The sequence below is a fragment of the Trachypithecus francoisi genome, unplaced genomic scaffold (assembly GCF_009764315.1).
Source record: "Trachypithecus francoisi isolate TF-2019V2 unplaced genomic scaffold, Tfra_2.0 Lachesis_group10, whole genome shotgun sequence".
Lineage (NCBI taxonomy): Eukaryota > Metazoa > Chordata > Mammalia > Primates > Cercopithecidae > Trachypithecus > Trachypithecus francoisi.
The window spans coordinates 43,999,493-44,025,148 of record NW_022681455.1 but is presented as its reverse complement, the minus strand read 5'-3'; the positions used below and the strand labels follow the sequence as shown (position 1 = coordinate 44,025,148).

The following is a 25,656-nucleotide window of genomic DNA, read 5'->3' as shown; positions in this document are numbered from 1 at the left end:
CCTTTTCACAGTTTTCAAACTCTGGTGCCTAGAAAATTTTAAACTCTGTAAGTGACTCACACTATATTTCTGTTGGTAGCATTGTTCTAGAGTCTGTTAGGCAGCTACATGTGCTATGGGGAAAAAGAAGAGATGGTGAAAAGGAGGTACCCAAGTGCAGAGTGGGAAGGGGGGTCAATCATAAATGCAGTGGTCAGGGTAAGTCTCACTGAGAAGGTAACAAGACTTGAAAGTGAGGAATCCAAAAACATGGGCCATGTGTAAGAAAGTGCTCCAGGAAGTGAGGACAGCCAGTGCAAAGGCCCTGTGGCAGAAGCATGCCCACTGCATCTGAGGAATGGAGAAACCAGCATGGCTGGAGCCACACGGCCAAGGCAGGGCCCGAAGTCATTGAGTAGTCAGGGAGTCAGCCCAAATGGTGCAGGCCTTTTAAGGCCATTTGGGTTTTTCTCTGAGTAAAACTGTCTCTGGAGGGTTTTGAGTCAAAAGGTGACAAAACTTAACTCACATTTTAACAGGCTCTCTCCAGCAGTTGTGTGAGATTCAGCTAAAGGAAGGCCAGGGGAGAATCCAGGAGACCAATTTAAAGGCTCCGGCAAAAATCCAGATGGGATGAAAAAAGCCCCTACCTGCCAGGCGCAGTGGCTCACGTCTGTAATGCCAGCACTTTGGGAGGCCGAGGTGGGTGGATCACCTGAGGTCAGGGGTTTGAGGCCAGCCTAGCCTACAATGGTGAAACCCCATCTCTACAAAAACACAAAAATTAGTCGAGTATGATGGCGCGTGCCTGTAATCCCAGCTACTCGGGAGGCTGAGGTGGGAGAATCCCTTGAACCCGGGAGACAGAGGTTGCAGGGAGTCGAGATCACGCCATTGCACTCCAGCCTGGGCGTCAGAGCAAGACTCCATCTCAAAAAAAAAAAAAAAAAAGCACCTACCTCCCAGGGCTGCTGTACAGATTCAGTGTAGGGGCCAGCACGTGGTCAGTGATTGGGAAAGGAGCACTTACTAGACCAAAAGCTGCCTGAGGCTGAGACCTTGCAATGGCCCGCACTGCCAGTCACCAAAGGTGCTTCCCCACCCTCAGTGCAATTCCTCCTGGAAGACTACAACAGCCTCTACCAGCCTCTCTGCCTCCCATACTGTTGCCAGGCACCTATGGAAAAGTGTATCTGACTGGGCCGCTCAGTGTTTAAAGCCCCTCAGCTGCTGCTCATCCCTGACAGGCCCTAGGCACTTGGCATGGTGCTGCAGGCTCCCCTGGAGCTAACCCCTGCCCATGTCTCCAGCCTCCACCCCACCCACCCACTCCCTGCCCAAGTGCCACCTTCATGCCTTGCTCACACTATCCCTTCTGCCTGGGATGTCCTCAACTCTTTCACCCCCTTCCCCCCGTTCTCTCTGTCTTCAAACCATTCTTTAAGTGGCAGCCTAGAGATAACGTCGTAAGACACCACCCCCCAGCCACCACCCCCAATACAACTTCCACCCCCAAGCTAGATCAGACGCCCCCAGCACATTTTATGTATTTTCTGCTCATGGATTTATAGTTTTGTGTCTCCCCACCCACTCACCCTCACCAGATCCTTGAGGGGTGGAATTGTATCTTATTCATAGCACACAATGACTGGCTCAATATTTATTCAAGCCATATTTATGATTTGTAAGGATAAATGAGAGGCTAGAGGAAGTGAATTTGGAAGCACTGCTCTTCAATGCCAAAGACCTGGACAGGTGCCACCTTACCCAGAAGCAGGACATGAGAGAAGAGCTTAGGGCAAGCTGGAGCAGGGAGTCCCATCAGTGATGACCAGACCTACGGGTCCATCTTCCAGAGGCTCAAGGAACTCCAGGGTGTAACTATGCAAAATTAAGTTACACCCTGGGGTCACAGCCCTCCAGCAGCATCTCCTTCCCACTCCCAGCCTGTTGCAGCCAACAAGACCCCCACAGACAAAAACAGCTTTCTCCTGTCTCCTGGGAAGCAAGCTTGGAGACATGGCCAGTTCTTTCCCTGGCTAAGGGACAGAGGCCTGGATTATCTAATTCCTGAAGGCAGCACTACCAATTGCAAGGGCCCTTGGCTCCTGTCTTATAAGCTGTTTCTCCCTCTCCACCCATTCCCAGAGCTTACCACCTTCTATATCAAAATTGGATGGATGGGTTCCCCCAGGACCAGCTCAGCCAAAATGGAAGGACTTTACCCCCAGCACGACAAGGTGGGTCACCCCATATCCTACACATTAGACATACCTTTCCCAGACCCAAGACAAATGCCATGTTCCCCAAAGGAAGAGGGAAAGGGGGCGGGAGGAAGTCTAGAGCAAGGATTCAATGGAGAAGGAGAAACCAAGAGGAGCTTTGAGATCAGAATTAAATTCTTTAATACAAAATGCTTTTTTTTTAAGATATATCTGTATTTCTTTGTCGTTGTTTAAAAATAAATATGTACTACGGAATATCTCGAAAAACTGCACTAGAGACAAAGACGTGATGTTAATATCTTTTCCCCACAATTATTACGGATAAACAGTAGCACCAATAAATAAATGATAACAAATATTAAAATTAAAAAAGGAGAGAGATTTAGTATGTAGAATTCTCTATTTTTTCTTGTTTTGTTTTTACATATAAAAAACAGAATAGCAATGTCTATTTTATCAGAATCACATATATACATAAACATATATATATATATACACACAAATACAAGTTGCCAAATATATATATAGTATGTAGATGTATATTGAAACCTTATTTCAAAGGAATGTGTGCTGGGGAGCCAGGGGAACGGGGAGGGCAGAGCTAAGTGTTAGCAAAATTAAATATCTGTTCAAAATAAGCTAGTGACTGTCACCGATCAGGGAGAGAGAGATTGGAAACATGAATTTTATATACAAAAACCGGTACAAATAAGAGAGCGAGAGAGAGCAAAAGATACATCTCATAAATAGTTGAAATTAAATATTAACCAAGAATACTGAAAAAAAACCCTACTCTTTAATTAAATTAACTGTTTTAATTTCTAATTAAAAAGGATATTAAATAAGTACCGTATATAAAACACTTTCTCTTTTCTCTGCCTCCACAATGGGCACGTGGATCCTGCCCTGTCTCTCTGTGCCTCGGGAAGGGAAGGGAAGGACCAGGGGATGGAGGAAGGTCAACCACTCACACACACACAACCAGGTCTCCTGGGGGGACAGAACTAGTGGTTTCAATGGTGTGAGGACATCAGGTCCTTTTAGGCTGCACCCCAGGAAGAGGAGCAGGAAGAGGACGAGGGCGAATCCCAGGAAGGGGAGCTGTCATGGGCTGCTTCTTCCAACAATGTGTCTCTTCTCTTCGCCGGGACATCTGCCAGTGGCCTCCTGGGCAACTCAGAAGCAGGTGAGAGTAAGTGAAGGCCGCCCAGGCTCCTGAATCTTCCAGGCGGTGCCCCTGGGGGCGAGATGCGCATGCAGCATGTGGAGGGAATCCCCAAAGCACAGCAATGTCCTGAAGCTCCCCAAACTCCTAGTCAGAGCCAGTGTCCTCGTCCCTGGACCTGTCATCTGTCTTTCTGTCCATCTGACCCGGGGTAGAGGCTCGGCGCCAGGGCTGGGTTTGTCGGGGTTCCCAAAAGTGGGTCATATTTGCCCCCATGCCCTGGCCTTGCACATTCCTGGGCAGGGGAGAGGACCCTGGCCCCACCAAGTGGGACAAAAAAAAAGATCATGCCAGAGTCTCTCGTCTCCTCCTCTTCCCTGTCAGGATCTGAGTGGGAACATTCCCCCTCCCAACTCAAGTCCACAGCAGTCAAATACATCCAGTGAAGACACCAATAACATTAGCACTGTTAATTTAAAAAAAGAATATATATATTTTATATATAAAATATAGATATTTATTTTTATATATATAATATATATATATATATATAAATGTATGTATGTGGGTGGGTGTGTCTACAGGAATCCCAGAAATAAAACTCTCTAATCTTCCGGGCTCGGTGATTTAGCAGCAAGAAAAATAAAATGGCGAATCCAATTCCAAGAGGGACCGTGCTGGGTCACCCGCCCGGGAATGCTTCTGCCGGAGTCTCGCCCTCCGGACCCAAAGTGCTCTGCGCAGAGTCTCCTCTTCCTTCATTTCAGGTTTCTGGATTAAGGACTGTTCTGTCGATGGTGATGGTGTGGTGGCGGCAGCGTGGTTTCTGTATCGATCGTTCTGTATCAGTCTTTCCTGGTGAGAGATCTGGTTCCCGAAACCCTGAGGGAGGCTCCTTCCTCCTGCCTGGCTCACCGCCTCGGCTTGTCACATCTGAGGGAAATGGAAAACAAAGGCTGGGGTTAGGACCAAGTAAGGAGGCCTGGCGATGAGGCAGGTGGCCTCCCCATTCCTGGGGGACCCTGGGTCACTGCAGCCTCCAGCACCATAAGAGCAGAGAGGACAGGAAGGTGTGGTCCTGGGGCAGAAAGCCCCCGTGTGAGAACAGCCCCAGCCCCGCCCTCAGGGAGCCCTGGTCTGAGCAGCAGCTCCGCTCAGGGGCTCCCAGTCTACCCTCCGGAGCTTGCAATCTACTTGAGACAAGACAAGGACACAGGAACACTTTACAAAGCAACAAATGAACGGATACCAAAGAACAGTCCCCACTTGACATTTTAAGAGCTGATGGGTGACCAGAGCTGGACGAAGTTCATCAGCAGAGGTTCCCTGCTGAGGAGGTTTTTCAGTTCAGGCTCTAGGGGCTGGTGTGGGGAAGAGAGTAGGCAGGTCATCTGGGAGAACGCCTGAGACAGAGAGGCTTGGCTGGGTGGCCAGCAACGGGAAGGGCCTGCCCTGGGGACAGGACGCTCCTGAGGGGGTAGCGTAGAGCAGGAGGCCCCAGGAAGGTGAGGGAACATCTGCATTCCCCATGTCCCCTCCCAGTGTGACTGTAGGCCTCATCTCTCTTGAGCTGCCTGGAGGTTGCAGGCCCAGGTACCAGGTTGTCTTTCCTTTCAAATATGCTGCTTCACTTAGGATGGGGAGAGACAATTCGGTGGCTTCACTACTCCTGCCGAAGCAAAGGGGGCCTCCAAGAATTTTCTCAGCATGCCCCTACCCCTGGGTGATTGTGAGGAGGAGGCAGAACAGGCCCTACCCTTCTGGGGAGCCCAGAAATGGGAGTCCTAAGCTCCCAATTTTGGAAACTGATATTCCCAGGTACAGCCAGCTTGGGGGTTGGGTAATGGTATTGGGAGGTTAGGGTAACTTCAGTTAACTCCCAAGTCACTTCACACAAACCCCCATCAGCAGAATCATCACCAAAAAACCCTAAAATGTCAAGTCCCTTATCTTCCCCAAAGACCCCTGGGGAATTGAGACTCCCCTCATCCAGCCCTGAAGTTAGGCAGAGCCCCCACCCCCAGCACTAATAACACCCTCTTGGTTTCACATAGGGCCAAGACATATAGAACCCCACACCAACTACCCAGGCCTGGTTCCCAGCATCCCCTGAGCATCCACAAGCCACAAGAACATTGCTGGGGGAGGGGAGACACTCCAAGGACTTCCCTAATGCAGCCTCAGGGTGAGCTGGGGGTGCCTTGGCCCTGTCTAGGAAATCCCCATAAAAGTCTTGCCTCCCTGAGTGAAGCTTACCCTGACCCCCAGGGCCTCCCTCACTCTGAGCACAGGCCAAGTTGGTATAAAGAACACAGGCTAAGGCATTAAAAGATTGCCAGCCACCTGTCCCAGCCCTGTGCTCCTGACCTCACCCCCTGAACTGACTCACACATTCAGTCATGCACTTGACACTTCCTTGGTCCCCAGTATGGACAAGGGACAGAGGTACAGATGCCTGGGGCTCACAAAGGTAAGTAAACCAGGCCCGGCTTACGGAGCTCACAGTCTAATGTCAGGAGAATGGGCACAGAACCCTCCCTTCACGCATCCTGGGGGCACTTGAAAATGTGTGGGCTGCTTGGGGTTGTCACCATGACTGGTGGAGGATTAAAGGTATCTAGTATTCTTGGATGCTACAGTTCCTTCAGTGTGTAGGCAAAACTGCCCCGTCCTAAACCAACAGCCAGAGCCCTTGCCCTCAGAGAGCCCCAGTCTGAAGGGGGAGACATAGCCCTGTCCTCAGGGAGCCTCAGTCTGAGGGGGGAGACATAGCCCTGTCCTCAGGGAGCCTCAGTCTGAGGGCAGAGGCATAGCTCTGTCCTCAGGGAGCCCCAGTCTGAGGAGGGAGACACAGCCCTGTCCTCAGGGAGCCCCAGTCGGAGGGGAGAGACACAGCCCTATCTGCAGGGAGCTTCAGTCTGAGGGGGGAGACATATCCCTGTCCTCAGGGAGCCCCAGTCTGAGGGAGGAGACACAGCCCTTTCCTCAGGGAGGCCCAGTCTGAAGTGGGAGACTCAATCCCTTCCCCCATCAAGAAACACTGAGTGAGTGAGAAGCCCAGCCATGCAGACTTCAAAGGGCCGAGGCAGGCCCCAGTGAGAGCGTTCACGTGCTTTGTTGACATTGTCCACACCTGGAATCGGCTTTCAGCTTCTCAGCATTAGTACCAGAGGTAGTAATAACATCAGGACCAACAGCCACTATGAGCAGAAGGACCACAGGACACAACACACAGCTTGCGTCCACACCACCACACTAAGCCACACCAGCCTACCACTCAGGCAACCAGGGCAACCTCGGAACAGGCCCCGCCAGGCTGGACCAGCGCCTGCAGCCCACCACAGGGGCCTTAAAAGCAGAGAAGGCAGCAGTCACCAGGCAGGCAGCTAGAAACTGAGCAAGCAGCTGGCCCCTCTCAGGCACTCTCTCGCTCGCTCGCTCTCTTATCTCTCTCTCCCCATCTCTGTGTGATGCCCCTCTCTGACCTGCTTGCCCTCTGGGAACCAACCTGCAAGTACGTTCGTTTAACTCAAGCTGCCTCGCCTTGCAACGCGAGTCTGTGTTTTTGCAGGAACATTTACACGTCTGCGGATCTTGTACAAACAAATGCTTTCTCCGCTCTGAGCAAGGCCCACAGGGACTGCAAAAAGGCAAAAGGAAAGACATCTAAGCTAGAGCATCAGCAGAGAGAGAGAAAAAAATCACCATGCAACACCCCCTAACACGTCCGCCCGCAGCTGCACCCCCACCCAGCTGGTCAGCCCCCAGGGCCTGGAAGGATCCAAGCACTACAGCAGAAGACAGAGAGAGCGGCGGAAAGAGGCAGCACTGGCTAGGACACCTGCCGCAGGAAGAGGCGGGCACAGATGGGCAGAGAGTGCGGGGAGTGGCTGCCATAAGGGATAATGCTATGTCCCTGGGAGACCAGGGTGAGTCTCAGACCACAGGGACCCAACTGTTGCCGCCCCCATCGGAGCACACCTTGACTCTTCACCTGCTGGGGATGGCAATCAGGGGCCACTGAGATGGCAGGGGCAACCTTCTCCCTGTGCGAGGCTCCTGCCCAGGCCCTTCCACCAAGGTGGGCTAAAGTAGGGTGTGATGGGAGGCTAAGCCCAGAGGCAGTGTCCACAGGCCAGGCCATTGGTGGCCAGAGGACCCAGGGCAGGGCCCACCATAGCCTCCAACCCAGAGGAAGAGGCCGTCCTACAGGGAGGCCTCTGTGGGTGCCATGGGTTGGGCTGGAATAGGGGGCTCCCCTCCAGAGACCCCAACTCCGTGAGGAGCCAAGGCACTTCCACCAGATGAAGGGAGGCTGCCATATGGTGTCTGATCCCACCCAAGCTCCTCCTTCAGCCGAGGAGTCATTCAACAAGCTGCCTCCAGTCATTCACAGCCCTTCTTGGGCCGTGTCTGCCCTCCCCACCACCCTCCGCTTCCAGACGAGTGCAGAAGCCTAGAGCAATAGAAACCAGTTGGGTGAGCAGGCACCCGTGCCAACATGGGCCCATCACCAGTGCCCAGTAGGTGAGAGAAAATCGGTGCCCAGCCAAGCCAGAGTCCCTTCCCTTAATCCTCCAGGCCAAGTCGGCCCCCCCATTCACCCCAACCCTGGACCAGCAACGCCACCACCAAATCTACCCGTTGGTGCCAATTAGTGGAGTGAGAGTGAGAGAGAGACACGGGCCAGGGGGATGAGAGCCAGGGAGGGACCAGGGGAGGGAGGCAGGGTTACAGGGTATGGCAGGCGGAGGTTGGACTGGGGGCCAGGGAGGCTCCAGGGAATTAGACAGCAGCGGGCACCAACGTACACGCTCCAGGACTTATACCGGGATTTCTTGCGCTTTCGTTTTTGCCCCTTTCCCTTTCCTCGAACTGATTTTCTGGAAAATAAAAAAACAGAGACAGAGAGAGAGCGGGGGCAGTGGGGGAGTAAAAGAAGCGGTAAGGAGGGCAGGGATGGGGGAGCGACCAAAGCAAAGCCACACAGAGCCGCTTCCTGGAGAAAGTATCAGGAGGCAGGTGGTCTCTGGGGAGGCGCGCACAGGCGTGTCTGGGCAGCAAGCACTCGATGGCTCTTTCTTCTCCTCAAGCTGCCCACCCTGGGATGGCAAACCCAGTCCCTGACAAGGCTTTGGTGGGAAACCGAGACTGGGTGGAGGGCACAGGACCCAAGGGTCTCCATGCTCACAATGGCTCCCGGTCTCCAGCAGGGGGCTAAGCCTGAGGGAAGGCTCTTTGCCCAGCAGCCCTGTCCAAGTCTGACCCTGAAGGTCAGGGGGTGACAAAAGGTAGGCCAGACTCTGGGGAGAAGGTCAGAGACCTGCCTGGATGGGGAGCAGGAGTGGGAGGGCAGGCTGTGCGTCAGGCACCTTCTGCCTTCATTTCCGACTGCGACAGAACCTCTGGGAATCCCGGTGTGGGGGAAGTAGCTACCTTGGGAGCTGGCACAGAACCAAGAGCAACACCAGCCTGCTCAGTGCGACCTGTACTGGGAGGCAGGGCTGGGTGTCCTGGAGCCCTGGGCAGGCAGCAGGGTGGGGTGGGAGTTAAGGAGGGCTGGGGAGGAGGGGCTTGGGCGGTACTTGGCAGGGAGTTCTCTCCCCAGCCTGTCAAAGCCTGCTACACCATCTCACCAGACACTCTTCCGAGCCCAGGCGAGCCCCCCACTCCACCCGTGGCAGAGCAGTCATTTGGGGAAATGGGAAGGGGGGCAGACTGCAGCCTGTCCCCTTCAAGAGAACCAGCGTTCTCCATGCCTGCCAGGCCCAAGAGAACACACCTCAGAATGTCTGTCACAGGGAAGAAAGGAGTGGGAGAAGGGACCAGAGAGGGTAAATCTGTCCCCCTTAGGAGAAAGCACCAAAGGGTGGAAGGAAGGTTTCCGCATCCTCTCGTTCTGGAAGCTGGGGGCTGAGGGAAGAGGCAAGGGGCTGAGGCCTGGCGGGGGCTTCAATGTCCCCACAGCACTGGAGGCAGACAAGATGGTGTGGGGGAAAGGGCAAGGCACAGGTGCTCTCTCTCAGTCTCTCTTTCCCTGCAAGCTCTTGCCGATGCCAGTCGCCCACCCTGTCTTGAAGGGTTACTGCCACCAGACTTTGTCCCCCGCCCCATCCTACCCGCCCCTTAAAAAGGAGCACTCACAAGCCTCTGAAAATGACCAACATTCAACGTTTTCTCCCTGGCCAAGAGGGCTATGTGTCTGCCGCCTGCTGCCTACAGGAGGGCATGCACTGAGAAACCACCCTCCAGCCGGCTTCGCATCCAACTGCACCATCACAGTAGCCACCAAAAGAGACCATTTCCTCTGACACACAAAAGCTGGCCTCTCTGCCACCCACTCCCTCTCCCCACTGTGGGTGCCCTAGAGCAAGCCAGTGAACCAGTGTCCACAGTGCCCCCTGACACACCAAAACAGCAAGTCCTGGCCAGGAATGATCTGGAGACCCGGAAGGCACTGTCCCTTACAAAGGAAGTGCCAGGCTCCTGGCTGGGTTTTCTCACTAGCCCTAGAGCCATCATCCTGGAGTTGGCTCCATCCATTGTTGCTGACACCACAAGTCCCCCACAAGACCAAGTCCCTGACCCCGGGAGGCTATGGGAGCCCCCAACAGAGGTAGCCAAGAGCCCCAAACCAAGACAACCGGCCATGGAGAGGGAAAAGTGCTAAAGTCAGGGCCACTTACTTTTCTTGTCTTGCTCTATCTTTCTTTGGTCTGCAATGGGTAGGAAGAGAGAAAAGAACAAAATAGAGAAGGGTTAAGATGGTGATGATAATGACAGGGAAAACAACAATAATAATCACAGTAAAAACAGCACTTATTATGGAGCAACACTGTTTTAACCTTCTCATATATAACTTGTTTAATCCTTATAACAATGCTATGAAGTATACTACTATTGTGCCCATTTTACAGATGTAGAAACTGAGGCACATTGAAGTAAAATGCCAAAGGTCACACAGCAGGAAGCTGGACGTGGGCTAAAAAGTACAACATGCTTAACCCTGGCACAGATCAGACACCCTGCAGCCACTTGCTGATAATGAATCTGCGACTACATCCTCACCTGCATTCACATTTGTTGTGCTGTAGGAAGCTCATCTCTCCTATGTGTTGGCCTTGGTGAGGTTTGATCCGCATAATCTGGAGGGGAAGGAAGCAGATCACAGAGGTTAGTGACCCAGCCAGCCATACCCAGATGGGACAACCCTGGGGCTCCTGCCACTCAGCACCCAGGGGTTCTGCAGAGCAGGGATGGGTGGTGGAGACAGGGAGGACCAAGAGCTCTAGCAGGAAAGAGGCTCAGGCCCACCCCAACTCCCCCAACCCTGCTGGCCTCAAGGAGCCCTTGTTCCACTTGAGGCCAAGACAAGGCTGCAAGGGTTGGCCAGGCTGGGAATTCAAATCCTAGGTTCTTACCACTCCCCATGCCCTCCCCTTCTTTCATCCTCTCTAGGCTTCACCCTGACTCCTAGCAGATACCCAAAAGCAACCCCCTCCCTGTGTTTCACAGCTCCCTCCCACCCTACCTGGGCTGAGATGTGCCCCATTACCAGGTAACACCAAAGACTTTTTAAACTCTCCATGGACCAGGCTCGTTCAGCTTCCCAAACAGAGTCCCCAAGAAGGGAGGGCCCTCAGGATTCTCTCCAAGAGAGGGAGAGAGGGGCCTCTGACACAGGCATCCATCTGCCCCCTCCTGAGCCAGGGGGCAACCATCAGGGAGGAGGAGATGGTTGGGGCTTGCTGGGAACCTGGGCTGGGAATGCAAGGATCTTCTTCACAGAAGCAAGACCCTACTACACCTCCCCTGTGCAACTCAGGGGCAGGAGCCACACAAGGCAAGTCTAGCCAGAAAACGACCTGGGACCACCTGTTCCCAAAGTGTTACGCCCCTCCCTATCCCCCCCTGCCCCCACTTCCCAAAGATGCCCACCTGCATGGTGATGTTGGACTCCTCAGTGGGCACACACTCCAGGCCCTCGTCATTGCAGCAGCCCCCACATCGCGTCAGGGGCACACAGGATGGCTTGAAGATGTACTCAATCTCATCAGGGTACTCCTGGAAGATGTCCACCAGGGTCTCGATTGGATGGCAGTAGCTGCGCTGATAGACATCCATGAACTTCACCACTGCATGAGAGGCGGTGACACATGAGCCCGGTGGACGACACAAAAGATGGCTAGCCCCTCTCTCCACCCAGCTCTGTAAAGCCACTCCTTGGAGCTTCCGTATCAGGCAAGTCCTTCCAAAAATCTAACTTAAGTCCCTCCTACTGTGTTTGAAGCACTTCCCTAAGCTTTCCACCATCAACACTGGTGAAGACCTGTTTTCATTCCAGAGATCACACGATGTACTCAAGTTCCAAGGGACATGGACTGCCACATCTGATCCCGCCACCTCACTGTGACAGCTGAACTGAATCCTGGGCCAACCTCGATGCCAGAGGACAGTTTGAGTATCAGTATACTCCATGGGGATGTTCTAAGCTTTCCCTAAAAGGAGGAAGAGCCAGCTTTGCCAAGCTAGTCTCCAGTTTCCTACATCCTCCCCACAACCACTACCATAACATCAACCATACCAACAGCTATTTATTGAGCACTTACTACATCCTGGTTACTGTGTACAGTAGTCCACAGCTATCATCTCACACAAGTTTCTCTACATGGGACTATGAGACACTATTGAGATTCCATTTTACAGATGGGGAACAGGAGGCTCAAAGAGGCTAAGTAAGTTGCCCCAAGGCCGCACAGCCAGTAAGTAAAGGAGTCAGAATTAGCTGACATCAAAGTGTTCCCAAGTCTATATTAGGCAAAAACAGAGGAGGCACCTTTCAGGAGGAGGCACTTTTCCCCCAGCCAGTCCCTTTCCCCAGACATGAGCTGAGAAGGTGGTGGGCATCAGCACAGGGGCTGGGCCCTCCTGGAACCCGCAGGTAGCAGTGGGCGGACACGCTGTGCCAGCCCTGCCAGCCACTGATAATCCCGCCCAAGAGGGCAAACTGCTTGCATCATGGAAAAAACAGTGCTACCACTGTAGCCACGAAACATTTCTAGAAGCTGATCTGAAGGGAGACCAGGGTAGAGACAGTTTCCCAAGCTGGCTGTGGAGCCTGGGGTGCACTGGAGCATGAAGGGGTAATTCTGGGCCACAGGGGCGGGGCCCTTGAGAATAAATAAATGCAGGACTCTGGCATGACTACTCCAAATTGTGGCCCAGCCTGCCACTCCTATCGCACCCCACCACTACTACCACATAGCAATCCTGTCCCTGAAATGGGTTCCCTACCCAGAGGAAAGGAATAACACCTGGCCAGTGAGGAGGCCCCGGCTCTGGTCATGAGTTGGTGTGACCTTGGGCCAGTCCCTCCCCTCTCTAGGCCTCCAACTCTGCTCAACTGTGTAAGTGGGTTGGGCTGATCTCTAAAGATGCTGAAACAGGCTGAAAAGGTGGAGTTTTGGCTTCCACTTCCAGCCCTGGGAACAAGTGCTCTTTTTTCAGCCTGGGTAATATGAAGTTTAGAACTTCACCAAAGCATCTTAAGTGTATGCCTCGTGGACTTCCACCCCAGCTCCCAACCCCCACCCCCAGAGACCACAGCTGAGCCTCCCCCTCACTCCTCCCTCCAAGGTCTGCTTTCCAGAAGAATAAAGGACAATGAGGGGGGCTATGTACACAACAGGTTGATTGGGAAGAAGGTGGGGAGAATCCACAGGTGTGAAAACAGAAAGAACAGTGGGGGAACAGGCCAGTCCACTGCCTCCTGTGAGGTCTCTACTTCTTTTATCCAGACCACCAACGGGCACAGAATCCTTCTCTACCCACCAAGGGTTAGAGCAAAGCATCATCAAAAGGAGTGAACAAGACCAGAAGTCTGAAAAGGTCATTTTTTAAATCCAAGTCAACACGGAAGAAGATGACTAATCAAGAAGTTTTGAACTGCCCCTTCATCACGATTGGGACAGAGGAGGGCCAGGCTTGTGGCCCAGGAGGGGATAGCAGAAAGGTCTGGCCTGGGCAAGGGGTTGGTAGCTGAGGGTAAAAAGACCTGGGGTAGGAATTCCCCCAAAAAGTTTCCCCTCCATGGGAGGTGGAGGGGGGTAACCTCACCCGCACCCTTCATCAGGCAGCCGCCCCTCCAAGGGCTGGCCTCCACTGCCTGGGGAGCACACACATACACTCCAACACCAGGTTTTCGTGGTTGTCCTTATTTATCGCAGACAACCTTTTCTCCAGCAAACAAAGACCATTTGTCTTGCCTCTCCCAGACCAGAGACCACTGGGAAGCTGAAAGGAGTAAGTGGCGCACTAGAAGCAGGGGGCCGGTCAGTGGCTGAGAAGCCATGTCCTAGGCCAAGGAAAGGACTCCTGGGGTAGGGAAGGAGGAGGCAGAACAGGCTGGGCATCACCACTGCTGGCCACTACCCAGCCATGCGGGATTTAGGTCAGGAAAACTCGCCTGAAGGAAGACCCAGGGCCGTCCCTCCCCAGAGGTGGAGAGCACAGGCCACCGTCAGTGGTGGGGAGAGCCAGGGTGTCCCCAGAGAAATGGGAGGATCCAAACCACAACGGAACAAAAGGCAGGCGGACTCAGGGTTGGGCGGGGGGGTGGGGCGCCTGGGAGCTACAGCCAGCCCTCTGCTGGCCTGGGAGGGAAGTTCACAGCACCCGAACATAGTCAAGTGGGGCTTTCTCCACCCCCAAAGGAATGCAAACCAGGGAAGGGAGGGGAGATCCCATTAGGCTGAGCCCTCTGTACCTCCAGCTCACACAGGAAGGGCCACAGTTCCCACAAGTGGGACACGGCTATATAGGAAATGACACTAAATGTCCACCCTCCCCCAGGAGCTAGGGGAGACAAGGGACACTTCTCCTAACATCTAGGATCCCTGAACACTGTCTTCCTGCTCTGTGCTCACAATTCCTTCTCCGAATAAAATTTTACTGGAAAGAGCAGAAGAAAAAGGCAATAACTCCTACTTCTAGCAGAGACCTGAACAGCGGAGAGTCCTCACGAAACTGGGGGTGAACCTCATGGTGTCCAGCTCTTTCTTTCTCGATCCTCATATTCCTGTGCCCCTTCCCCTTCCTCCCCACAGGTCTGAAGAAAAAGGAATTAGGCCATCCACCCATCTCCTGAGAGGACAGGGAACCCCATCCAAGAGCCAGGGAGACTCACCTTCGTGATGATTCTGCCCTCCTCCTTCTGCCATGGGTGCAGCCTGGGACCACTGAGGACAGAAAGAGAGCAAGGCATGGGCATGGGCAGGGACTGGGGTGCACAGGCCCAGCCACCCAGCCCCTCCCCCTCCTCACTTCCCTCCCACCAACAGCCTCTGGCTTCTCCAAGTCTTCTGAGTCGAACAGGACACATCCGGGGGTCCTCACGGGCACAGAATATGCCCACCACTCCTGGACTGCTATGATTATAAACCCGAGGAAGTGAAAGACTAACCAGATGCTGGGGGCTGGGGAGCTCGAAATGCAGGAGGAAAACCCCAGAATGCTTCACTGTCCAGGTCCCCTGTACCTTCCCCACACTTCCCTGTCCCTACTCTCACTACCCCCCTGATTTCCTGGTCCAAAGCCATGGTAAGTATTAAGGTCAAATAGGAGGACAAATTTGGACTGGGGCAGGAAGGACTGGGGGCGAGAAAAACAACATGGTGACCTTCTCCTGCTGACATGACAAATACCAGGGTGAGCTGATGTTGGAGAGGGAGGGGGGTGCCGAGGACCGAAGGGCGCCAACCGCCCTTCCCCATCCAAGTTCTTCTAGTCCTAGCATGTCCACAGGTTGCTTCGAGGAGGAGACCCTGGGGGAGAACCCCATTTTCCTCTCTGGACAAATCTCTCCAGAGCCTCAACAGATTTCCAAAGTCTCACCTGTCTTCCACTTCCACCTGTTCCCTGGTTTCTTCTCCCTCCCAGGGTGAGGAGGTCCCAAGCCCCTTTCACCTGGGCACCTTCAAATGCCACCAGGGACCACGGAAGGCTTTTATGTTTTGGCACTGCCCAGCCCCTAGGGGGCCCCCTGCACCACCTTAGGCCTGAGGCCTCCCCTAACCTTCCCCACTGGCACCAGATCATTCCTCCCCTCCCCAGAAGCTGTGAAGGTCAACATGCCAAGACATGCGGACCTGACAGCACCCAAAAGGAAAGGCTTCTGCCAGCCCTTCCTGAGGGTCTCCAGCTCTCACCAACTCCCCTCCCGCCCAGCACTCACAGAGCAGAGGGGCACTCTAGCCCACGGAACACCAGACCCTGCTAGTGGGGAGTCCCACTGTCCATCTTTCTTTCCCTCTCCTTCCCACACACCCCAAATGCACCCCACTCAGGTCCCCCAGCCCTGGTCCCAGGACAGCCAAGGTCAGAGGAAGCCCCTCCCAAGAGAAAAACGTTCCCAGGCTTCCAGCTGGTCAGCTTCCCACTGCGGCTCCTCCAGGGAACCCCTGGATTCTGCACCTCAGCTCCCTACCCATTCCCATGACACCCCCTGCCTTCCCCCTGACAATATTCTCCCTGGACCCTCCACTCCTCCTGGGCCCCAACGAGGAAAGGGGACAGAAATTTCGTACCCCTTCCAAGGCCAGGGGGCACAGGAGCGGCGGTTCTGGGCAGACAGGGGCCAGGTGTCCTTCTCTGGGGGCCTCTGAAGGTCACACTGTGGCCAGGCAGCCACTCCTCCCCCTCCTCCCTACTTGGAGGCCTGTAGCCAAGGCCTTTGTGCCAGGGTCTGAGGAACTTGTGGTGTTAGCAGCGACCCCTGTCCATGGCTTTCCTCGTGCCTTCTCTCCAAGGGAATTCTGGCTGAGGGAAGGCATCAGGGAGGAGCCGAAAGGGACCCTTTAGGTGGCTTTTAGAAGCAAGTTGGGTGGGCCAAGTTTGGAGTTCCAAAAAACCACCTGCTCCAGCGCTACCTTTCACCAGGACAAAGTGTGTGCAAGGCTGGCAGGAGCTCCTTTCCAGGGTTCACGAAGAACTATTCCCATGCTGCCCGTGTCACAGCAAATTTCAAGCCATTTCTCCAAAAGGGTAAAGTGGGGCAATGACTCTCTTCAAACTCTCCCTTGACCCATCCCCAGAGAGTTAAAGCACAGCTCACTCGGAACTGTTGTGGAGGGAAGGGAAGCACACTGTCACCAAGTCGGGACTTTCGGTGGAGTGTGACAAAGCGCCCGGTGGGCTCCCGCGCCACGACTTCTGACAGTGATCATCCTTTCCCTGGACTCTGGGACCAGAAAGGGGTTAGATGGATCTTCTCCGCAGAGAGGAATGAAAATAAAAGGGGTGACAGGGTTTTCTCTCCGCGATAGAAAGGAAATGGGTAAAGAGAAGGGGCGTCAGGAAATTCCTCCTAGCACTGGGCAGGGGTAGGGTCTGGAGACAGCAGGAAGGGGTAGGGATGGTTCTTCGGATCCCCAGGCTGGGTCTACCTCGCGAGGTCACCTTCCCGCAGAAGGCTGGCGGGGGGAGGGGTGCCGCTCGCCACTCTGGGCTCCCCATTCGGGCAGCCGAGGCTCCGGGAACACGCGGCCGGCCAGGCCCGGGCTGATGTAATCGGCTCCGCGCCGCGCGCACCCGGCCGGGCGGGGGAGGGCGGGCACCGAGCGGGACGCGAGCGGAGACGGGCGGGGTTGGCGCGGCGCAGGTGGCCCAGCAGGGAGGGGGGGTCCCCGCCGCAATCTACCCCAAAACTTTTCCCAAACTCGCGGCGAGGGCCGAAGAGACCGAGGGGCAGTGACAGCAAGCCCCCTCTCCCTCCTGCGCCCTGCCCCCTCCACGCTCTCTGCCCTCCCGCGGTCCAAGGTCCGAGCACCCCCCTGCCGGCTGGTCTCTGGCTCCCGCCCCCGCTGCCCGGACTTCCAGTTCGTCTGGGACCAGCGGCCGGGAGCAAACTTCAGCCGGCAGCGGCAACGCAAGCCCAGCCCCCTCGGCCTCCTTCTCCGGCTCCCGCCCTCGGCTGGTCGGCCCAGATCGTACGTGCGGTGACTCCGGTGGGTGGGCAGGGCCCGCGTGGGCGGTGAGCCTCTCTCCGGGTGCCCTCCCACCTAGCGCGCGCCCCCTCCCCCTGCACCTAAGACGACAGAGGGGGACGCCGCGCGCCTGGTGCCCATGGACCCGCGTGGGGCACGGAGCCCCCACGCGCGCGCTCGCACGCACGTCCCCAGCCGGGAGAGGCGCTCGCAGCTGCCCGCGGCGCCAGCCGGGCACGACCACTTACCTTGGCATGGTGGAGGTACAGCAGCAAGGCAAGGCTCCAATGCACCCAAGAGAGCAGAAAGTTCATGGTTTCGGAGGCCCGACCCGGGCCGGCGCGGCTCGCGCTCCCTCTCTGGCTCGGGCTGTGGGGCGGCCCGCTCTCCTCGGCGCCTCGGCGAGCTCCTCTTCCTCCCCGGGCCGAGGCCCGGGCCAGGGCCTGGGGCGCGCGCGCGGCTGGAGCACTGTCTGCGCACACCGCCGCCTCACCCGTCCATGAGCCCGGCTTCCAAGCGCCGAGTCGCCACCGCGGCCCCCTCTCCTCTTCCTTCTCTTCTTCCTCCTCCCCCTCCTCCGGCTGCGGCTCCTCCCGGCCCGAGCTAGCACTTCTCGCGGCTCCGCTCGGCTCGGCTTCCCCGGCGCGGACCACGGCTCCTCCGAAGCGAGAACAGCCCAGAAGTTGGACGAAAAGTTTCAGTGCGACGCCGCGAGCCCCGACCCCCTCCACCCCGCCTCCGGGCGCGGGCTCCGGCCCCTGCCCGCGGCTCGCCGCCGCGTCCACTGTCGGCCGCCGGCCGGAGAGGAGGTGGGCGCTGGGGCTGGGGGCGGTGTCTGTCTGTCTGTCCGTCAGCGCTACTGGTCCGCTGCGGGATCCCAAGGGGGAGGGCTCACGCCGCGCTCCGGCGGTCACCCCCAAAAGCAGGTCACTCACTTTGCCCCTGTCCCTCTCGCTGCTCGCACGCCCGCGAGCTCTCTCTGACCCCGTCTCTCTCTTCCTCGACTTCTCTCTGGAGCTCTTGCTACCTCTTTCCTCTTTCTGCTGGTTTCCAAAATCCACAGTGATTTGGGGGAAGTAGAGCAATCTCCCCAAGCCGTCGGCCCGATTCAAGTGGGGAATGGCAAGCAAAAATAAATTAAAACGGGAAACAATACAGTTTACAAAAAAAAATGTTTAAGAAAAAAGAAGAGGGATAAACCCCGGATCAATGAATATCAAATTCCAGCACGGAGCACCCTGGCCGGTGAGTCCGCTGACCGGTCCACCTACCCGCTGCGCCTCCCAACAGAGCGCTGGTGCTAGCCCGCAGCGCCACGACCTCCGAGCTACCCGGCTGCCCCAAGCCTCCGCGATCCTCCCGGCTACCAGCCGACTTTAAAAAAAGAGGGGGCCTGGCTCCGCCCCGCCGGGACCCCGCCCCCGGCCCGCCCCGGGGGGCGGGGACAGGCGAGCCTCTGGCCCCTCCACACGCGGCTCGGGCCCGGGCTCTGCGGACGCCCAGTGAAGCCTGGCCCGCAGCCCGCCGCAATGAAGGGGAAGCTCGACCCCCACCAAGGTTCACAGCCTGAAAATTACCCATCCGCCCCCGGAAACTCTGTCCAGAGACACGCGCCCGCGGGGCATTGGCGAGGAGGGAGCAAGAAAGTGAGGTTACGTGCGGACAGGGCCTGAGAGCCATTCCCTCTCTGCTAGGAATATTGAAGGGGGCAGGGGAAGGCGGACAGCCAGACAGGGACGGGTGGGGAGAGGGACACACAGATCTATTGGAATCCTGGAGTGACCCCTGGCCTTCTCCCCGCTCCAACGCCCTCAACCCCTACACGCACACGCACACACTCACCCACACAGACACACGTCCTCACTCTCGAAGACGCTGCTCGCTCCATTCACCCAGCTTCCCTGTGGTGGCCGAGCGCCCCCTAGTGACTGCCGTCTGCACACCCCGGCTCTGGCTAAAGAGGGAATGGGCTTTGGAAAGTGGGTGGGGGGAGTTTGCTCCTGAACCCCCTATTTCTGACCTCCCAAATAGCTACATATTTGGGACTGGAGTTGCTTCATATACAGAGAACCTAGGGCTAGGCACAGGGGGCACAGTGTGTCCCTCTGACAATGTGCCATCTGGAGCCCTCATCTGGCCCGCGGACATCAAAGTGAGCGGCAGCCAACAGGCTGGAGTGACTGGGGTCCTTTGGGAAGTGTCCAGGGATGCTTCCCTGGGAGGAAGAATTTGGCACCAAGTTTGTGGAGCTGAGAACGGGAAGCTGTGTGGTTCCGGGGTTAGTCAGTGACCGGGAGGGAAGAGGACCTGTTGGAGCCCACGTATGCACTGTGGAGTCTGGCAAAATCCAAAGGGGGAGGCAACTGGGCAGACAGAGGCCCTTGTTCCTGCTGCCCCCCCAACCCCAGATGTTGCCAGGGAACTGAGGCCAGGGGGCTGGTGGGGGCGGATGGAGGCCAGGGCCTGCGTGATGATTCAAACCTACCCGCCAGCACTAAGGAACGTCTGTAGGCCAGCTGCCCAGAGCTCCCACCAGGCCAGGGGCCAAGGCTTCTATCAGCCCAAGCCCAGACTCATAGCTCATCTTCTGAACAGAAATGGGGGTTTCTTCTCAGCTCCCCCATTCCCTCAGGATCCCTTGGCTACTTCTCCAGGCTCATAGCTTCTCCCCTCTCCCTCCCCCAGTCCCCTCCCTTACCTCCAAGCCACCTTTTCCTCCAACTCTCCACATCTTCCCTAAGTGCTCCCGAAGGCCCCCATCCCATTCTTGCATATGGGAACCAGCTTGGAAAAATTCCTGACTGGGTTCTGACCCGGCTATTTCCAGGCTGCCCCAGGGAACAAAGTTGGGGTTCTGATGCCTGTGGGAAGAGTGGGACCAGTCAGTCTGATTGTCCACCCAGATCTTGCCAGGGTCTGGCCTACAGCTGGCATAGCCTCTGTGGAGGCATGGACTGAGAATGGGAATGCAGCAGTTTCCCTCAATTTGACCAAAACGCTCCAAGGAGCTTACCCAGTCAGCCCCATCCTCAGCACATGGTGCTGTGGTTTGGTGGAGGTGGTAGGTTACCTCCCCGGTACCCCCAGTTCCATCGGTGTGGTGTCCTAAGGCCCTTATGAGGAGAAGGGCTGGCTCCCACCCCCCCAACCCTCCCTTTCCATCATTCATGCACTAGTCCTGTCTCCACCACTTGGCAGGCTCCCCAGCAGCAGGGACAAGGTCTTTGTACAGTTAGTAAATGTTTATTTCCTGGCTCAGGGCCCCCTCCCAGGGCTCCATGGGCCTCCTCACCTGGGCTCCATGCTCTAGTCTGATGAATGCGATACGGAAGGGAAGCCACTAACTTTCCTCCTTGTGTGCCTCTAGCACCTCAGGAGCACAAGCTGTAGGCACCTTGGCAGGGACCCCTCCCTCATCCCTACCTTGGGGCGGGATGGAGGTTCTGAACCCTAAAGGCTCATTCTGGCCCCCTCCCTTGAATCCCTTCTCAACTCAGCCTTCTTCAGCCCCTAAAAGAGCCAACAGATCTGAAAGAGCAGGTCTTAGTAAAAAACAAACAAACAAATCTGAAGTTAAGAGGTGGCTGGAGGGGTTCCAAGGAGGGATACCCATCACCTGTCATTCCATGACCCCAGGCACCCCCACCCTATAAGCCAACTGTCCTCCATGGTGGTACCCAGCAAGGTGTGTTACAACTACCTGTTTGTATTTCCCTGTGGGCTTTGCCCAGGGATCCAGGGGAGTGAGGGCACAGAATTCCTTTTATATAAAGCTAGGATTACAACCTGGCCTAGGGGTTTTTGAGCTACCTTCTTTAGGGTGAGAAAGTATGGCCCACATCCCCCTTTCATTTTGGAGATATAACCTGGCTGTGACCTGGAGGGGTTAACTCTGGATCCCATGCCCCAATGTGTTGTCACTGGCCTGTACAACAATGCACTCTTATGGACTCAGCCAATGCCCACATTGTCACCAAATTAAAAGCTCAAATCACCTAGTCATCTGAGCCTTCAAAAAAGGGGAAAAAGCACAAAACAACAATCACAAGACCACATGTATCACTGTGGCACCTTTCCTCCCATGGGCTTAGCCCCTTGAACAAACTTGATTTCACTTATCCTCCCCTCCCTCCCCAGGCTGCTGCAGGGGAGGGGGTGTCACAGCAGACTGTCTCCCCAAAGAATCTTCCAAAGGCCCAGAGAGTCACCTAGCAGATTGGGGGAAGGGGCAGTGAAGCAGGGAGCGACCCACACAGAGGTCATGCTGGCTCCCAGTTGAGGGGCCCACTTGGAGGGCCTCACCTTGGGAGCCCAGTGGCCACTCCCCACAGCCTGTGGCTTTGAAGGCAGTTCAGAAGGAGCCAAGGAGGAAGGGGAAGGTGTTCCAGGTGAGGGGGAAGGGGAGAAAGGGGTGGGGGTGGAGAAGAGCATGAAAGGCAGCCAGGAGCCAGCGGTGGCCCCAGACAAAGAAAGTAGTGATTGGGCCAAGGCACAATAGTTGTACTTTGTCCTGATGTCCTGTCAACTCCAATATTCAGGGAAACTCTCGTCTGTGTGGGTGTGGGTGGTTAATCTAGAAGCGGGTGGATGAAGGGACAAAATCCCTCCTGAGATTGGAAAGAAGGTGAGGAAACAGTCACTGGATCTTGTTGTTTTCCACACATTTCTCCAAGTGGTTTCACTGCGATAGAAGGAGGTCTTGTCCTTCACTCCATTTCCTGACTCCCAGGTGACTAGCAGGACACTGATCTGCAGGAAGGGCAGGATACAAACCTGGTGAATTGAAGGAGAGAGAATTGGGTTGGTTCCTCTCAATTCCCTGACCCCAACTGTGGGTCAACATCTCTCTCTCTCTCTCTCTGTCTCCCCCCACAACTCCCCCAACCCCCGCCTAGGTCTTTGCAACAAAGCATTAAAAAGACAAAGAGAAAGCAAAGAAAAGGGCCTGTTTGGTCCAGTACCAGTGTCCTAGCCCCATGTGGATCTGGAGGTTTGACTTGAGGTAATGATAAGTAATGATGGCCAATTGATCAAAAGATTGGAGCAGAGGAAGCCAAGGAAGATAACTCTCCCAAGAGGATCCAGTCAGGAAAGGGGGAAGAAATGAGGAAGAGGACCTAGCTGGAGAGAGGGCAGGGCAGAGTCACTGTCTGGGGAAGCTTACCTACCCACACCACCCCTAGGCCCATCAGCCTCTGCCTCTCCTTCATAGGCCCCAGTCTAATCCCCTGACACTAGGCTGTCCCTGATGAATCGCATCTCCCCAACAGCCCCAGGCATGCCGAACTGCTGACACCCCAGTCTCTGCTATTCCTCCAAGTCTGACCCCAAAACATGCCCATTTCTGCCCCTGTTCACATCCTCCACCCCTACCCTGTCTTGGAGGGAGTCCCTCTGCTGGGAAGAAGGTGTGGCATGTGGTGGCAACTAAGGTCCCAAAGCTGTATCTGCCCTTTTGACCTGGGCCTTGCCTGAGAGCTGAGCTAAGCTCCAATTTGTGAATATTTGTAGGGACTACCAGGCACCAGGCTCCATGCTGATTTTACAGGAGGTACAGGGACATCTAGGCAGGGCAGTGGAAAGTATAGGGACTTCGGATTCAAATGGACCCAAGTCTCATTCCTGGCTCTGCCACTCTAACTGTATGGCCTTAGGCAGGTTATTCAGCCTCTCTGAACCACAGCTCCCCTCATCAAAAATAGGAGTAAAGATCCCTGCCTTAGAGAGTTGCTGCACACAGACAACTGTGCACACAGCTGCCCCAGAAAGCAAGATGAGAAAGAGGCCCTGGGGGAAGCATTATGAAGGTATGGAAGCAAAGAGCCAGACTGGCTAGACTGGGCATCTGGAAGGGCTTGGGAGGTGGCTTGGGACATGTATTCCACAAGCAATTATTAAACTCAGCTTGTTAGCTCTGCTTTGTGTTGAACCCTGGGACTACAACAATGTCGGTAAGCTGGACCTACCTGTAGTGTTGGCTTTTTTGGAGTGTTGGCTTGTCTGGATGGAGGAAAACAGAAGAGTAAACCAAAAGTGGGAATTCTCTGAGGGGCACTTATTTCCTGGGAGTAGGGGAAGGCTTCCTGGAGGAGATGATACTTGATACTTAAGTTGGGTCTTTTTTTTTTTTTTTTTTTGAGACAGGGTCTCACTCTGTCACCCAGGCTGGAGTACAGTGGCGCACGGTCTCGGCTCACTGCAACCTCTGCCTCCCAGGTTCAAGCAATTATCCTGCCTCAGCCTCCAGAGTAGCTGGGACTGCAGGTGCTTGCCACCACACCTGGCTAATTTTTGTATTTTTAGTAGAGATGGTGTTTCACCATGTTGCCCAGGCTGGTCTCAAACTCCTGACCTCAAGTGATCCTCCCACCTCTGCCTCCCAGAGTACTCGGATTACAGGCATGAGCCACCGTGCCTGGCCTTGAGTTGGGTCTTGATGGAAGAGCAAGAGTTTAGCAAACCAAGTGGACTGCGCAGAAAGAACAGGCAAGGGAAGGTAGCCTGGAAGGTTCTGGTGGTTCACACTGAGCCCTCCTGGTACTCCTCGGAGTGATAGAGACGTTGAGGCTAGGCAGGGCAGGGGATTAGGGCGTCTTCAGAAACATTCCCTGCCAAAGCTCACAGAGACGACGCTGCTCCCTCAGGGAGTGAGCTCCACACTGCCTTCCCCGCCCCCTGGGGACAGCTTGTCTCTGTCAGAGAATTTAAACAAGCCAACACTAGAGGTAGGTCCAGCTCACACATGGAGCACCACTGTTGCTTGCCCCAGGAGTAAGGGGAGGAGGGCAGAGGACACCAACCTGTGACAAGCACAGGGCCACTCAGCTGGGCCAAGGCATAAAGCAGAAAGATATATTTCCTCCAGCTTTAATCCCTCCCTGTCATTACCTGGTTCCCAGAGCCCTCCTGTCTACCTGTCACAGGCATGTGGCGACCTGGAAACAGCACGAGGCAAAAAAGTCCTGAGTCTGGCTGGGTGCGGTGGCTCACATCTGTAATCCCAGCACTTTGGGAGGCCGAGATGGGCAGATCACCTGAGGTCAGAAGTTCAAGACCAGCCTGGCCAACATGGTGAAACCCTGTCTCTACTAAAAATACAAAAGTTAGCCAGGCGTGGTTGTGCATGCTTGTAGTATCAACTAGTCGGGAGGCTGAGGCAGGAGAATCACTTAAACCCAGGAGGCAAGTAAGCCAAGATGCCACCACTGCACTCCAGTCTGGGCGACAGAGCAAGACTCTGTGTAAAAAAAAAAAAAAATTCCAGAGTCTGTTGCATGCTGTGTGACCTTGACAGCTCCCCTTTCTGGACCTCAGGCTTCTCCTGGGTAAAGCCTGAGTTTCTGCTCCCTAAGCTCTGGGGCTCTGTGAGCCTGTAACATCTCCATCAAACACTCCAGATGAGACGACTGATACCAAATGTCACATCTTCCAGGGGCTGTGTGTTTTAAAAGCCTCTTGGAGCGGGCAGTGCTTAACTCAAATATATCTAGCACTAATGGTGAAATCTGGGGCTCAGAACCAAGTGATAGAAGGGAGAAGCAGTTCTCATGAACCCCCAAATCCCAGCAGGTAGGTAACTGCTTCCTCTGTTACCTGAGATGCCAGACCTCTGTCCTTTCAGGAAAGACACCAGCTTGATGAACCCTCACTGTGAAAAGCCTCAGCCACCCACCCACTCCCCTCGCCCCACCCCACCACCCCCATAGCGAGTAATGGAAAAAGCCAGACAGGATGGATTTGATCTTGGTCCAACACTTCCAGGCCTTGAGACTTGGACAATTCACTTATCTGTCTGAGCCCCAGTTTCCTCATCTGTAAAATGAGGTTCATGGTTCTTACCTCCCAGGGTTGTAGGGAAAATATATGGAAACAGCAAACATCAGCTAAGCTCCTTGCCCAATGTGGGTATCACATAAATGTTATTTCCCTTCCCTGTCTCCTGTTCCTACCCACATTCGTGAACAAACTCTTAGAGAATGCAAACCCACTATCATCTGGCTAAAGTAAAACAGAAACGAATCAGGAAATGGGTTTACCCCACCCCTGGTTAAAAAAAAAAAAAAAAAAAAAACAAGAAATCACATAATGCATACCAAAGATGACTAGGGGTGGGGGATCTGTTGGCTTGGTTCCCGCTTTAGTCTTTCTTTGAAGCAACTATGTAACTAGGTTGTCACTAAGTTGGCTGCAATGTGAGTTCCTTCAGAGAAGTCCCAGGAAAAAAAAGAGGCAGGGACCCAAGGCGCCCCCTACCTCCCAGCAAGAAGGGCCCCTTCCCCCAGTAGCCCCCTGGCCTGGGCTGGAA

At 55.0% G+C, this 25,656-nt stretch overlaps 1 protein-coding gene across 5 annotated transcripts; it reads right to left on the bottom strand.

The window, feature by feature from the left end:
- Positions 1-2,360: 2,360 nt before the first annotated feature.
- Positions 2,361-18,731, bottom strand: VEGFA (vascular endothelial growth factor A). Of its 5 annotated transcripts, none has more exons than XM_033217295.1 (8): positions 17,600-18,731; positions 14,555-14,606; positions 11,308-11,504; positions 10,438-10,514; positions 10,056-10,085; positions 8,181-8,252; positions 6,878-7,009; positions 2,361-4,302 (listed from the first exon to the last, which is right to left on the bottom strand). In XM_033217295.1, exons 1-8 carry the CDS (start codon positions 17,663-17,665, stop codon positions 4,281-4,283), a joined length of 648 nt encoding a protein of 215 aa, XP_033073186.1. In that variant the 5' UTR covers positions 17,666-18,731; the 3' UTR covers positions 2,361-4,280. The 5 variants fall into 5 exon arrangements, with proteins under 5 accessions (XP_033073186.1, XP_033073187.1, XP_033073189.1 ...); XM_033217296.1 differs by having other exon boundaries at positions 8,199-8,252; XM_033217298.1 differs by lacking the exon at positions 17,600-18,731 and adding an exon at positions 15,954-16,262.
- Positions 18,732-25,656: the final 6,925 nt, after the last annotated feature.